We start from the raw sequence: 13,504 nt of genomic DNA, 5'->3' as shown, positions 1-13,504 counted from the left end.
ATATATATATATATATATACATACATACAAGATGTTCCATTTTAACTTTCCTATCGAAATATTTTGTAAAGTACAAAAGATATCAAAAAATGTTTCAGACAAAAATATGACGAAGTACTTTATCAATTATGATTAAGTATTTTTTCATTAAGTTCTTTTCGAGTTATATAACTTCGAATTACTCATCGGTCGAACACTTTGAATAATGCTGACATTGGTAATATAATATTGTAATTTTCAAACCTTATAATTCGAAAAGTACTTAATAAAAAAATACTTCATTATAGTGTTTTGAAAAGCTCTCGAAGTAAGCTACGAGAATGTATAATGAAAAATGGAAGGTCCTTTAAAAAATGTAAAATACTCTGACTTTAACAACGCCATCAAACCAATGATACCATCTTACATATTCCTTGAAGTCATACAACTCTTATCTGAAACATTTTTTCTCGTATCTTTTATAGGTACTTTAAGAAATATTTCGATACGAAAATTAAAATGCGACATTCTGTATACATACACGCACCTACACACACACACACACACGCGCGCGCGCGCGCGCGCGCGCACACACGCACACATCAAATCACACATGATTCAAATGGAGTAATTTGTTTAAAAAAAATTATTATACGTCTCTAATTCATCAATACGTAATTCCGGGGTTGGTAAAAATCATGTTTCAAACATTTTTTTTTAATACTATTTAAAGCATGTATGAAGCATGAAAAAATGTTTAAAAGTAACAATGTTTTGTTCTAAATAAACAAAACATTGTCTTTTGCCAACTCTGTGTAATTTACCTTATCTATCTAAAATATACACATATATGTATGTATATGAAACGAGATTGCTTTTGTTTTATAAAAAATTGAAGCAAAGCGATTATGACAAAAACGAGCGTGAGAAAGAAAGAGAGAGAGAGAGAGAGAGAGAGAGAGAGAGAGAGAGAGCACAAAATAAGAAAAAATGTATATTGCGTTAAGTGTTGTTAAGTGTAAACATAAAACTAGATGTTATATATCGTTATATATAAATATTATGTAAAGAAAAAATGATATATAAAAGAAATTAATGTAATTATAATAAATAATTAATATTTAAAATTGAAAATTATTACGGTTTATATTGTTATAATATATATTGATGTAGTATATTTTATTTCAACTATTATATATGTACAATAAACATCTCGAATTTGTTTCAATTTTTCTTTGATCTATTATTTAAGCAGAATGATCTATTATTTAAATAAAGAGATGATGTATAATCGGAAATAGAGTTTCAAATATTTTGAGAGCCACAGTAAAACATTTTTTTATGTGTAGAGAGGAAAAGCATGCTGGCACAGTATATTTTAGTTTATCGTAAGAAATTTTGTTAATTATATATTGTTCGACAAATTTAAATTATTTTTCTAAACGAACGGTACCAAGTAATTCTTATAAATTTTTGGTCGTTGAATTCGTAGATAAAATTGTAAAATTATGTTCAGTTGTTGAGAAGTTCGGTTGTTACATTAAGTTGTTGAAAAAATTGATATTAAAAGTAAATGACATTTTTGTGTTCTTTTGAACTAATATGTATATCTCAAAAATGTGACGTGGGAGCAATTTCATTTACGGATTTATTTTCAGTAACAAAAAATCTATAAGAATCACTTGTTTCCATTCGTGATTTAAAATCCGTATCGGATAGTGTTATTATACAATAAACAATAAAGACATACTTATTAAGAATTTTTTTATATATTTGCTTAAAAAAGTTTTGTCCTGACTCTGAATTACTTCGTTTATTGAATCATTAATAAAACTTTAAAAAATTGGCGACCTCACTAATTTCAATGACCTTGACGTATATGTTGTTCTGAGTGATCTCCCATAAGTTTTAATCGTCGCTTATTCTTCGTTAAAAAGATATTAACAAATAAAATTGACAATATAAACGATTTCTGCTTCGATGAAACAATTCTCTGCTTTAATCCTATAGGTATGCACACTGTGTGCATATCAGAAATCCTAACGTAATTTGTTAAATCGAGATTTTTTTCGTGTTTCTGAATTGTTTCTGAACTTAATTCTATCGACTTTTACATATTATGGATTTATTCTTTAATCAATTCTCCATTAATTGAAAAAAAATTAATTGAAATATGTCCATTTTTATGAAATACGGAAATTACGACAATAAATATGGATAGCATATGAGGTATCTCGAGTATGTACATCAAGGGTAGAAAAAAAGAATGTGTATAGATAGGGTTAAAAATGCAATTATTTTCTTATATAAGTTTTTAGAGCAGAGAATTTGTGTTTTCAAAGCAGAGAATTTTTTAATACGTATACAAATTTTCTATTTTAAAAACACAAATCCTCAAGGAAGTCAAAGTCATTGATATTTTCCATCGCTTGTTATTTATTAAAAAAGTTATAAACAAAACAATTTTTATGAATAGCAATTTATGAACACAATTTTTGAACACAAAATATTTTAACAGTATTTCTCCTAGACAAGAGAGGAGGTGGGGTAAACTTCGCTTCGCATGAAAAGTTGAACGTTCCTAGGCAGGGGGGATATTATTTAAATTATATATAGCAGAAATATAATGTTATTTCTACAACATATATCGAAGTCAATGAATCAATGAAGTCGCCAATTTTTTTTTTAAATTTTACCGATAATATTACGTAATTCAAACTTGCTGATAGATAACATATACTTCGCAAAAATCTTTTTTTTTTCGTTTTACGTTATATACAAATATTTTTATTGAACAATTGATGCTTTTTCGTTCTTGCAGCTAAAGAAATCTTATCGAGGTCTAAAATTGTTACTTTGAGAATTGTGAGCAATTCAGATTTTTTTAATGTTCTTCTATTTTCCTTTTTTTATTCTTCTCATCTCAAGGCACACTTTCTTTCTTTTAATGGATAATTCTCGACAATGTTCACTAGGACGAAAAAGAAAAAGGATGACGTACTAATCTCGGCATTTGATTCTCAATCCCTTCCCATTCTTTACACCGACTCAATTCAATTATTATATTCGTATATTACGTATATTTAATATATATATTCGTATATTTAAAAAAACATAATGCACCTATAGTTCACAATTTTAATTTGCTATGCTTCGAATCGCGCTTCAGTTCGATCGATTGCATCCTCGTATTTGAGCGGATGTTTAGGGAAGCCCGACGGATATGAGAGTCGCGTGTTTGAATCCAGCAAGTATTGGATTCGGCTGTGCAACATACTGCGATTACTTCCTGCAAGTGCTTATTGACGCAATCAGGATAAACATTAACAGTTTCATTTATCTTGCTCTTACTTTTTCTTTGATTTATGTATTTTTATAAATTTCAAATCCGTTTAAAATAATTATGTATTTTGACAAAAAATTGCATGTTTTATGCAAACTTTATTCTTTCAATTTTCAATAATCAATTAATCTAACATTAATTGATACTAATGGATTTATCTAGCAAAATAGTTATATCAGTAATAGAAAGTAATAGAAATAAATTTAAAGATAATAAAGTATTATAATGTAATTTATGTATAGAGCTGCAAGTATGTGTATCTATTTAAACGTTTTATATGTCGATGAAACTTAAATTCGTACACATTACATAAGTATATTAAAATATTTCTTACATAAAATATTAAATAATATTTCTCGTTTAAACTTTGCTTTTGAGATTTAACAATCTATAATTTTGCAAAAGTAGATCATCGATATTTCAAATTCTCAGTATTTTTAATGAAAATTATTATACTAATTTATAATTAAAAGTAGTATCAAGTTTATTTCCTGTTTTTAGAAAAAAATATAATTCCATTTAGAATATCTTATATATCATTGGAGGAAAACATACTATAGTTTTTAGTGCCTGGCTTTTAGTGTCTGTTTCCACATGACAAATCACAATTTGATTAATTGACTGGATCAGTCGACTGGCTGGTTAAACGTTGTTCATTAAGAGAAAGACGTGAACTTAGACGATCTCTAAGTAAGATTATTACATAATAAAAGAGACTTTTTTACGAGACCCCCGAAATATGCTAACAATAAGTAAACTGCATAAATTAAATGTAATTAAAATGACATTCTCCATAAATTAAATGTAATAGAAAAATTGAATGGGATAATATGAAGAACAATATCGTTTAATTCATGAGAGTGTGTGTGAAAGAGAAAGAGAGAGAAAGAGAGAGAGAAGTAGATTTTCATATAATAACATTTTAATTAGACATATAAATCCAGTTCTTTAAGAAGTCCATGTTTTTTCATATGTACAAACTACTAGTCTGTAGACTATTAGTTCGTAAGCACAGTTCTTATACGAAGAAAACGTTATCACATCATGTGACAGCTTTAGAGCGCCATATTGGACTAAGCAATGGTAATTATGGTAGAATTTAAAATAATATAACCTCATTGATGAAGCAGTGAAAAATTACTAGGAATAGATCGATGTGAGTGATGTCATAAGGATTGTGTCAGTTGTCTTAAATGACAACTTGAAATAATAATAATTCTTATATTTAATTATTTCTCTTTAATACATCTGTTACCATATCCTGGCTGAGAGTCCACAACTGTGCAGCTAATGCAGAATCCAGTGCAGCATTCGACGGTTGGCAATGGCAACAGTTGTTAAAATAGCTACCTGTTACACCCTCTAATTCAGGAGCAGTAGCGCAGAATATAACAGTGCTCGCTGCTTGTTGCTGGAATATTTTATATTCGATTATTATTTTACCTATTCTTCATGATATGAACATAAATTAAAAGTGCACAATAATATAACGAAGATAATAAAAAAATGCAACTAAATAAGATTTATCATATAAATTCATTTACATATTGAGGAGATAAAACTAAACGGTCAATCCTCTTTGTATTATTTTAAAGAGTATCTATACTCTTCAAAATTTAAATCTATAGTGCTTCAAATGAATTAGGAGATTTATATCATACCAATGATTTTGTGAATGGTCGTGCTAAGGCAAACAATAATCGGTACAACCACCATTGACGCGATAAAGATGTAAACACTAGGTTACCGGGATGACAAGCAAATACGCCTATGGAGGGCCATTGGTGTGCCAGTTCTTGCACGAATAAAATATTACAGAGCTTTGATTCATTATATGCTGCCATCGCCCAATATTTGTATGCTGGTACAGACAAAGACTGGTGAAGATCTTCTACAGTTCGTATTGATGAAAATCTATATCAAAAATATATCTGATTACAAAAATTCTCAATATAAATGACATTATTACAAGAAAAATATCAAGAAGTTACCTATGTGATTCACTGGAAACTACTACGATTCTAGGATTGTTAGAACTCTGTATAGTCTGTTTCAATAGAAGAGTCAAATAAAATTGTGACAAGTGATTAACTTGAAACGTTGTCTCATAACCATCTTTTGTAAGTTGATAAGGTAGTCCAAACACGCCTGCATTTAATATAAGAATGTCCAGAGATCTGAAAAATTAGAAAATTTCATATAAACAATATATAATATATCAAAATAATTATAACTACTGTTATAATTACTAAAAAATTTACTTAAATCTCTGCTTAAATTGTTCAGCAGCTTCACGTACACTGCTCAATGATGATAAATCCATTTCTAAAGCTATACAATTTACAATATCTTTCTCTTGCTGAATACGTCTTATAGCGTCATTAGCCTTTTTCATATCTCTACAAGCTAATATTACATTACAACCATGCAAGGCTAATGATCTAGCTGTTTCAAATCCTATAGAAAGTTTTGTCTAATTAGTAAAATTGTACAATAATGTTATAACTATAATTATTCTCACTTACCAATGCCTGTATTAGCTCCTGTAATAAGAGCGACTTTGTTACGCAGATCTCGTCCATGTAATACTGCCAAGGCAGTACTACTTCCATCGAATCTTTGTCGTATTATTTGAGACATCTCTCTGTATTCAGTAGCAAATGCTAATCGTGGATCAGTGTAAGTTGTTGTACGATTTGTATGGTCGATATATAAAACTTTACCGTCATCTGATATACATCTCTCCCATCCAGATGGTAAATCTATTTAATTTTTTTAATTTAATCTTTACTTTTAATTCTATAACAGTTAACTTTCAACACTTTTAATAATTTAACAAGTTCTCTTTTTTTAATATTAATTTTGTCTAATATAAAGTGATCAATAAATTAATATATTGATAAAATCTTTTAATGTAAGAGGCTGAGCACAATCAAAAGAACAGGGAATTGATAATAAAAATTTCAACTCAAGCTTATAGCACACACAAAAACATAAGGCAGATATAAGCAGTAAGCAAATTGGTCAATTATAGTAGAGACCGTAAGGCCAGTAGTGAATTCAATGTTGCGATTTCCTTGTTGCTTACGTCTTATTGCTTTAGGTTTTTAGTTATTCCTTCCATTTACACCGATTCTCAGATAATCTCAGATAATCTCACTTGTGATGTCATCGACTCAGTTGAATGTGCGTTCCTTTTGCATTCTGACAAGTGAAATTTATCTGATTTTTCCTATAATCTGTAAGATTGAGACCATGTGCTTTAGTGAGTGTCATAAACTCACTTTACAAGTGAGATTCGAACCTGTGTTGTCCTGATAACTTTTTACCAAAGTAAGCAAATAATGATGTCATTAATCTGTATGAAATACTCGGCTCACTTCAGACTCAGTTTACTTGTGTGCAAATGGAATCCAACTTTTGTACGTGCCATGGGCTTTATAAAAATCTATCGATACTTTCCAGCAAGTGACACAATGTGATCCAATGATCATGTCATCTTTGGGAGTTTTTCAGCAGAGGCATAAATTGACTCAAGAGTCATTCTGTCTGTTTCTTAATGATTATCACACAAGGACAGGATCTCTAAATATATATGGATATTGATGAATGATAATAATAAAAAAAAAGGGAGATAATAAATCCTAATAGATCTTTAAAGATGAAATAGGGATGAAAGGGAATTTTATATAAATCTTTATTTATTCCTATGAGGTTTGAAGAATCTGGTTGAGTGTAAGGAAACTAAATGAATAAAAATGAATAATATAATGATAAATGGTAGAATAAAGTGGAAAGAGAAGAAATGATTTAAGGTTAAGTTGTTGATTGAGAATCTTCCTCAGACTCATATAACTAGTATATTTCCTATGTATGGGATTCTCATGTCAATTTGTATCTCTTGCTGTAAAGCTCTCTTCGTTTAACATTAGCAAACAACAAGAATATAATGATTCATTATATTACACTGTGTCATCTGTGTCATGCTGGAAAGCATCCTATGCAAATACTATGAAATACATAGCTTTTGATAAGTTGAAATTCTTATTCTCTGTTCTCTATTCCTTACTTTTTTAATTATACATAGCATATAATAAAAGTGAAATGAAAAAATCAAACGTAACCTCCGTTGACAATCTTTTTACGGCCAGTTCTAGGATGCGTCCACTGCGTGCCTTTCGTATAGTGACTGCAACACGGTATGTCATGAGAATACACTCGTCTATTTCAATTAATCTTTTTGTATCATGAAACATGCAAACTTCATATTGATTACTTCACGTAATAAACGTTTCCATCTAACGTTGTTCTCTCTTCCCATCCCGGCGGTAATTCATCCTCGCTATCGGAATCATTCAAAATAGTCATGACTGAATCACTGAATCCATAGATCGGTTTTCAGTGATAAACTTAAAATGAAAAAGAAAACAGGTAGATGTTTGATAATTTAATATTTGTCAAAACCGAGAAAGAGTTCTAGCACAGTTTAATTAAGAAACAGAAAACAGATTACAGATTATATGAATCCCTATTCCAATCGTGGTTATGTTCAGATTCTAACCAGAGTGCCACCTATATATCACTGCACCTTGTTATTTACCAAAAGTTAAACAAGGATGACATGACACTTGGGGACACTGGGAATCCGAACACGCTATTATATGTCATAATAAAATTTAATTATTAATAAGTAAATTGAAAGTTTTCCTTTATTTTTCGTCATATTTATAAATTATGCTGCGCTTGGAAGGAAGTTTCAACAGCAACAATTGGTCGCGTCATATCCTTTTTGACCAATGAGATTGGAGACTTTGGTCGGATTTTTATTTCTAGAGTCTTTAGGCGGGACCAATCAAAAAACATCATTCGATGTCCTAACTCTTAGGCCGAGTTCACACTTTAACGGAAAAGTGGAAAGCGGATAAACGGAAGCCAATCGAAACTCGCAGTAATAGTAATAGTACATTTTGCTTGTCTTTGGCTGTGGTCAAAGTCTAGCTGCAAGTGCTTTGAAGCATTTGATGGACCAATTAGAAGAAAGAATTTTATAAACTGATCAATTAAAAAACGCTTCAAAGCGTTTGCAGCATCGTGTTGACCGTACCCTTTGCTTCTGTCTTTCCGCAAATTCTATGTTCCATACAAAACTTCTAAAAATGATGTAATATTACTTCCGCCGCAAGGCAAAAGTTGGATTGAGTTCAACTTTTGTCGCGCGGTGGAAATTATATATTTATTACTTCCGAGCAAGCGAGACATTGATTGACTATCGCGCCACTTCCGCCGCGGAAATTATTGCACTAGCCTATAATTCTTCTATATATAGATAGCATGCTTTTGTAATTTTCACCTTGTTTGAAGATACAGAATCGAACTACCTGAAGATTTAGTACAGAGACGAATCATTACTACTTTCGATACAATTTTATCGATAGTGTCAAAAATATGTAATCACGTAATTCTCAAATTGAAAATAGATGTACTAGCAGTAATGTACGAGCGATTTCGACGATAACAGAAAAAAAACCGGCATGACCTCTCTCAGATTCAGAAAGACTTGTAAAATAAATGGAGCGTCCATTGTAAATTATGCATAAAGCTCTCATCTATCTTTGTTGCTCTCGGCCACTTCCCAGCTTGCCATAGCGATCAATCAATTCACTACTAGAAAAGAAGAGATTATTTCTTTCTCTTTCTATCAAGTCTTCAGCTTCTCTCGTATGAATGCTCCGTTTATCTTATGCATGATCTACAATGGGCAGTAGCAGTAGTGGATTAAGGAGTAGGCGTCCAGAAATCGACCAATCGTAGTTGAATGTGAGAAAAATAATCAACTATGATTGATCGATTTTTACGCCTACTCCTCAACTACTGTTACTGCCCATACATAAGTCTATGCTCAGGTTTCTCTCTGGCAAAAGCCAGAACTTATGACTCAAGAATGCCATCTATTTCCGTTTAAAACGAACGCCTGACAAAAGCGCGGGTAACAGTCCTCCAAACAGTCCAAATTTCCAAAGAAGCCACAACGAGTTAAACGAGTGTAGTTGTTTCTTCGGACTATTTTTCACACAGCTGCATTTTTTACCGTGGAATCACTGGAGCACGCTAAATTTATAGTGTTAGTCTAAAAGAATCGACACAATGTTCGAGGCTCGTTTGGTACAAAGCGCGATCCTGAAGAAGGTGTTGGATGCGGTAAAGGATCTTCTAACCGAGGCGACTTTCGAATGTTCTGACTCGGGCATTCAGGTCCAGGCGATGGACAACGCACACGTTTCTCTCGTCTCGTTGAATCTCAGGAGCGATGGCTTCGACAAATATCGTTGCGATCGAAATTTATCAATGGGGATGAGCATTAGTTGGTGAGCATAGACATAATAATTTAAAGGTTATGCGCCGAATGATTGTATTTTGAACAAAGAGATGGTACTTGTGTTTCTTTTGGCTGCTTTTGCTTTATGTCTTTTGCTATATGAAGTAAAATAAATGTATGTGCAATTTTTGAGAAATGCATACAAAAGGGACAAAAGAACTAGAATCAGAAAATTGTTATAATAATTAATGCACTTTGTATAACAATAATCAATCATGAAACCTGCTTCCAGTATGTCAAAGATATTGCGATGCGCTGGTGCAGAAGACACGGTAACCCTCAGAGCATGGGACAATCCCGAGTCGGTCGTTTTTATATTCGAATCGCCCAACAAGGAGAAGTTAGCCGAATATGAGATGAAACTGATTAATATGGATCAAGAACATTTGGGTATACCTGTGAGGTTTACTTATGTTAAATTAATAGAGTAGATATTAATGAGCTTTGTACAATAAGTCATTACCTAAGCCAGAGCTGTCCAAGGTTAGTGTTTTTTGGTTTGAAATCGAAATATACCGGTATTCACATCTATTATCATTCCTATTTCTTACTTCATTGCTATTTTGTCATAGCATATGACCATCGGTCTCAGGGACGATATTAGTTTGACATTATTAAAAATTTTTTACTTGTGCCTCACTAAGTTTAAAAATATTCTGTTATTTATATTTTTGTAGTTAAATATATTATGAATAATAATATCTTATAATATTAGAGTAACAGAATTTAGTTTTAAAGATTGAAAGACACATAGGTCAATAACTATTAGCGATTTTAGTCTAATATCATCCATGAAACCGAGCATCGCGCACTATGACAAAACAGCAATAAAGAATAGGAACAGTAAGAGGTGCGAACCAGTTTTGATTTCATTTGAAATCAAAAAAACATCCGATCTTGGACAGCTCTGATCTAAGCTTCAAGTCAGACTAATATTACATCATCGTTTTTTTGTCAATTTGTTGTTTTGGAACAAGCTTTTCAAACCTGTTGATTAGTTACAAGACAAAAAGATTTTCTCAAATCTTTCTGTCCTTCAGCCACTTAACATGTTTGAAAAATTTTTTATACAACAAATATAATATCAGCCTTAAACTGTAAAAAATTGATCAATCATAATTAAATATGAAAAGAACACTTGACTATGATAAATTGCTTATGATCTGAAGCTTAGATAATGGCTTATTGTAGAACACAGTCTACACAGTTATCATTCATCAAGTAATTGCTTTACAGGAGACTTCATACTCGTGCGTTGTAAAAATGCCCACTGCAGAATTTACCCGTATATGTAGGGATTTGAGCCAATTTGGAGAATCTATAACTTTCGCATGTTCCAAAGAAGGTATAAAATTCAGTGCGTCTGGTGATTATGGTTCAGGTAAATATCAATGAAACATCAATGTATACATATATGCACATAAGATAAATATCATCTAATCAGGAGACAGAACAATTTTAAGCTTTAATACCGCAATTTTAAGTTTCAGTACCGACCGTATTAAAACTTGGGAACCTTCGTTCTCATGCCTAACACTTATAATTAGCATGCTATCCCATAACTATTCTGATCTCTAATTAATGCCTAATTGACTACATTCCTATATCAATATATAGCATGTAATTTGTTTTTCTCTACTTACGTTATAAAATATAAAGGAAACTCGACATTTTTTTCAATGCTGCGATTTTCTAAGTCCAACAATAGATTGAAGCTAATTGCAGAGTTTCAACCATCAGTCGTTAATTGAAAGTATATTGAAAATTTTTCTAATCTTGTCATATTTTACTTTTTCTTGTTTGTTTTTACTTCCATACAAGATATACTCATGGGGAGATATTTGAACACTAAATGAAATTGTAATAATAGATCAAGTTTTGTAGATGTATTTATATATGGATTTAATTAAAGGAGTTGAAAAACACTACGATGTTTATAAATAATGTTATACAGAATATTTGTTATAAAATAAGGCGGAAATATTAATTTGCACAGAGACATCCTGTACATGCAGTTGAATAAGTGCAAGACTTACAAACTGCTTTTATTTCTTTTGCAGCTAACATCAAATTAGCACAGACTGCAGACGCTGATAAGGAAGAGGAAGCAGTAATAGTTAATATGCAGGAACCAGTAAAATTAACATTTTCTTGCCGTTATCTGAATTGTTTTGTTAAAGCTGGCCCTCTTTGCAACCAAGTTCAATTATCCATGTCAGACGACGTGCCTCTAGTATGTGAATATAAAATTGGCGATATTGGACACATCAGGTATTACCTAGCACCCAAAATCGACGATGAGGAAGAAAACTAAAAATAACGACAGAAATAGAATTTATATACATTGAATTGTAATTAACGGCACTGTATTACGTTATTACTTCTTTGGAAAATTTTGTCCTATTAACATTCGACATTGTCATATTTATTTCAATAGAAAAGAAATTATTAATTGGCTTGACATAATTACAAAGAGATGATACTATACATGTATTTTACTGATCCAGAAAATTAAATATTCCGTTTTTCGTTATTTGATATTGAGGTACAAGTAAGGCGAAGTTAAAAACACTTTTAAGGTAATATATTTTAATTTTACATTTAAAAGTTATTTGGCTCGTCACAGTGCTAGCGCAATGCAGAATTGACACTAAAATTTATAGTAGAGTGACACAATGATTAGTATAGCAAAATGGTGTCATCCTCTTAATCAATATTCACATTATTAATGTTTCAGAAACTGTGACAATATTTTGATAATATCGCATTGTTCTTTTTTTTTTATATGTAAGAAGAACTCAATATATTTTCAAAAAATTTGATAAATTTTGAATGTTATATGTTATTCTTATATCCTAGCCTAGACCGAAATTTCAAATTTTGCTTAATGCAAGTATCTTATTTCTTATATGTTTGTGTGTATACGCTACTTTAATATAAAAATACATAATTAACTTACGAGCTGAAGGAATAAGAGGGCTATCATGGATGGAATAGCCTAGAAATAGTATACAGTTAAATCTTACACAATTTGGATTTATCCTATAATTACTCTAAGTAATTAAGTTGATAAGTAATTATTAAATATATTGATTTATACTATAGAATTATATTTTACACACAAGCACTCCTCGACAGAGATATCTATAAATATTAGAATCATTCATCATTTGTCCTCTCTTTGCTTTTGAACAAAAATCTTTTAACCCTTTAAATACACGCACGTGTGTGTGTGTGTGTGTGTGTGTGTGTGTGTGTGTGTGTGTGTGTGTGTGTGTGTGTGTGTGTGTGTGTGTGTGTGCATTACATTAAAAGGAGAAAAAAAAGAAGGTTTAAAATATTCAAATGATACATTTTGGCAATATTAATCAGCCTCTTTGGTATTAAGACCCTGATATTGCTTTCTTGTTTCAACTCAATCGACAGTTGTTTAACGAGAGAGGAGTTCTATTATTTCTATATTAAAAAGAAGATTATTATATATAAAGAATGCGATACAACTACTCTTTAGAAAAAATAGTTTGTATAGATTTCTCTCCAATATGCAATTTTTAAAATGCGCTCAGTTATGTTTTCTTTGGTGGAGATTCACACAGATCTTGATTCGTTTATCGTCATGTCGTGCTCCGATTTGGCATCCATTTTATACGTATAGATACATGTTCAGTCTACGTAGTCATAATATTGAATATACATAAGATACTGTATGGTCTCTCCACAACTGAGACGCCATGCAGATAATACATACACACACGTGTGTATATACATACACAGACGCACACACACATATTTTATATATATATATA

The 13,504-nt window shown here is 31.0% G+C and overlaps 2 protein-coding genes across 5 annotated transcripts in view; one reads left to right on the top strand and one right to left on the bottom strand.

The window, feature by feature from the left end:
• The window catches only part of LOC108694128 (WW domain-containing oxidoreductase-like), a 20,868-nt gene extending 12,963 nt beyond the window's left edge, over positions 1-7,905 (bottom strand). The window contains exons 1-8 of one of the 4 annotated variants that reach the window (XM_018203424.1): positions 7,836-7,905; positions 7,599-7,731; positions 7,447-7,511; positions 5,848-6,084; positions 5,584-5,779; positions 5,314-5,499; positions 4,984-5,236; positions 4,578-4,733 (exon numbers count right to left, since the gene is read on the bottom strand). In XM_018203424.1, the coding sequence (XP_018058913.1) occupies positions 4,578-4,733; positions 4,984-5,236; positions 5,314-5,499; positions 5,584-5,779; positions 5,848-6,084; positions 7,447-7,511; positions 7,599-7,690 (1,185 nt within the window). In that variant the 5' untranslated portion in view covers positions 7,691-7,731; positions 7,836-7,905. The other 3 variants (XM_018203422.1, XM_018203423.1, XM_018203426.1) reach the window with 3 other exon arrangements.
• A 1,393-nt stretch (positions 7,906-9,298) lies between these two features.
• On the top strand, positions 9,299-12,520 carry LOC108694135 (proliferating cell nuclear antigen). Its single transcript, XM_018203434.1, has 4 exons — positions 9,299-9,687; positions 9,931-10,096; positions 10,935-11,079; positions 11,759-12,520. Exons 1-4 carry the CDS (start codon positions 9,467-9,469, stop codon positions 12,010-12,012), a joined length of 786 nt encoding a protein of 261 aa, XP_018058923.1. The 5' UTR covers positions 9,299-9,466; the 3' UTR covers positions 12,013-12,520.
• The last annotated feature ends 984 nt before the right edge of the window (positions 12,521-13,504 follow it).

This window comes from Atta colombica, unplaced genomic scaffold, assembly GCF_001594045.1.
Source record: "Atta colombica isolate Treedump-2 unplaced genomic scaffold, Acol1.0 scaffold116, whole genome shotgun sequence".
Classification (NCBI taxonomy): domain Eukaryota; kingdom Metazoa; phylum Arthropoda; class Insecta; order Hymenoptera; family Formicidae; genus Atta; species Atta colombica.
This window is presented reverse-complemented; position numbering and strand designations above follow the sequence as displayed.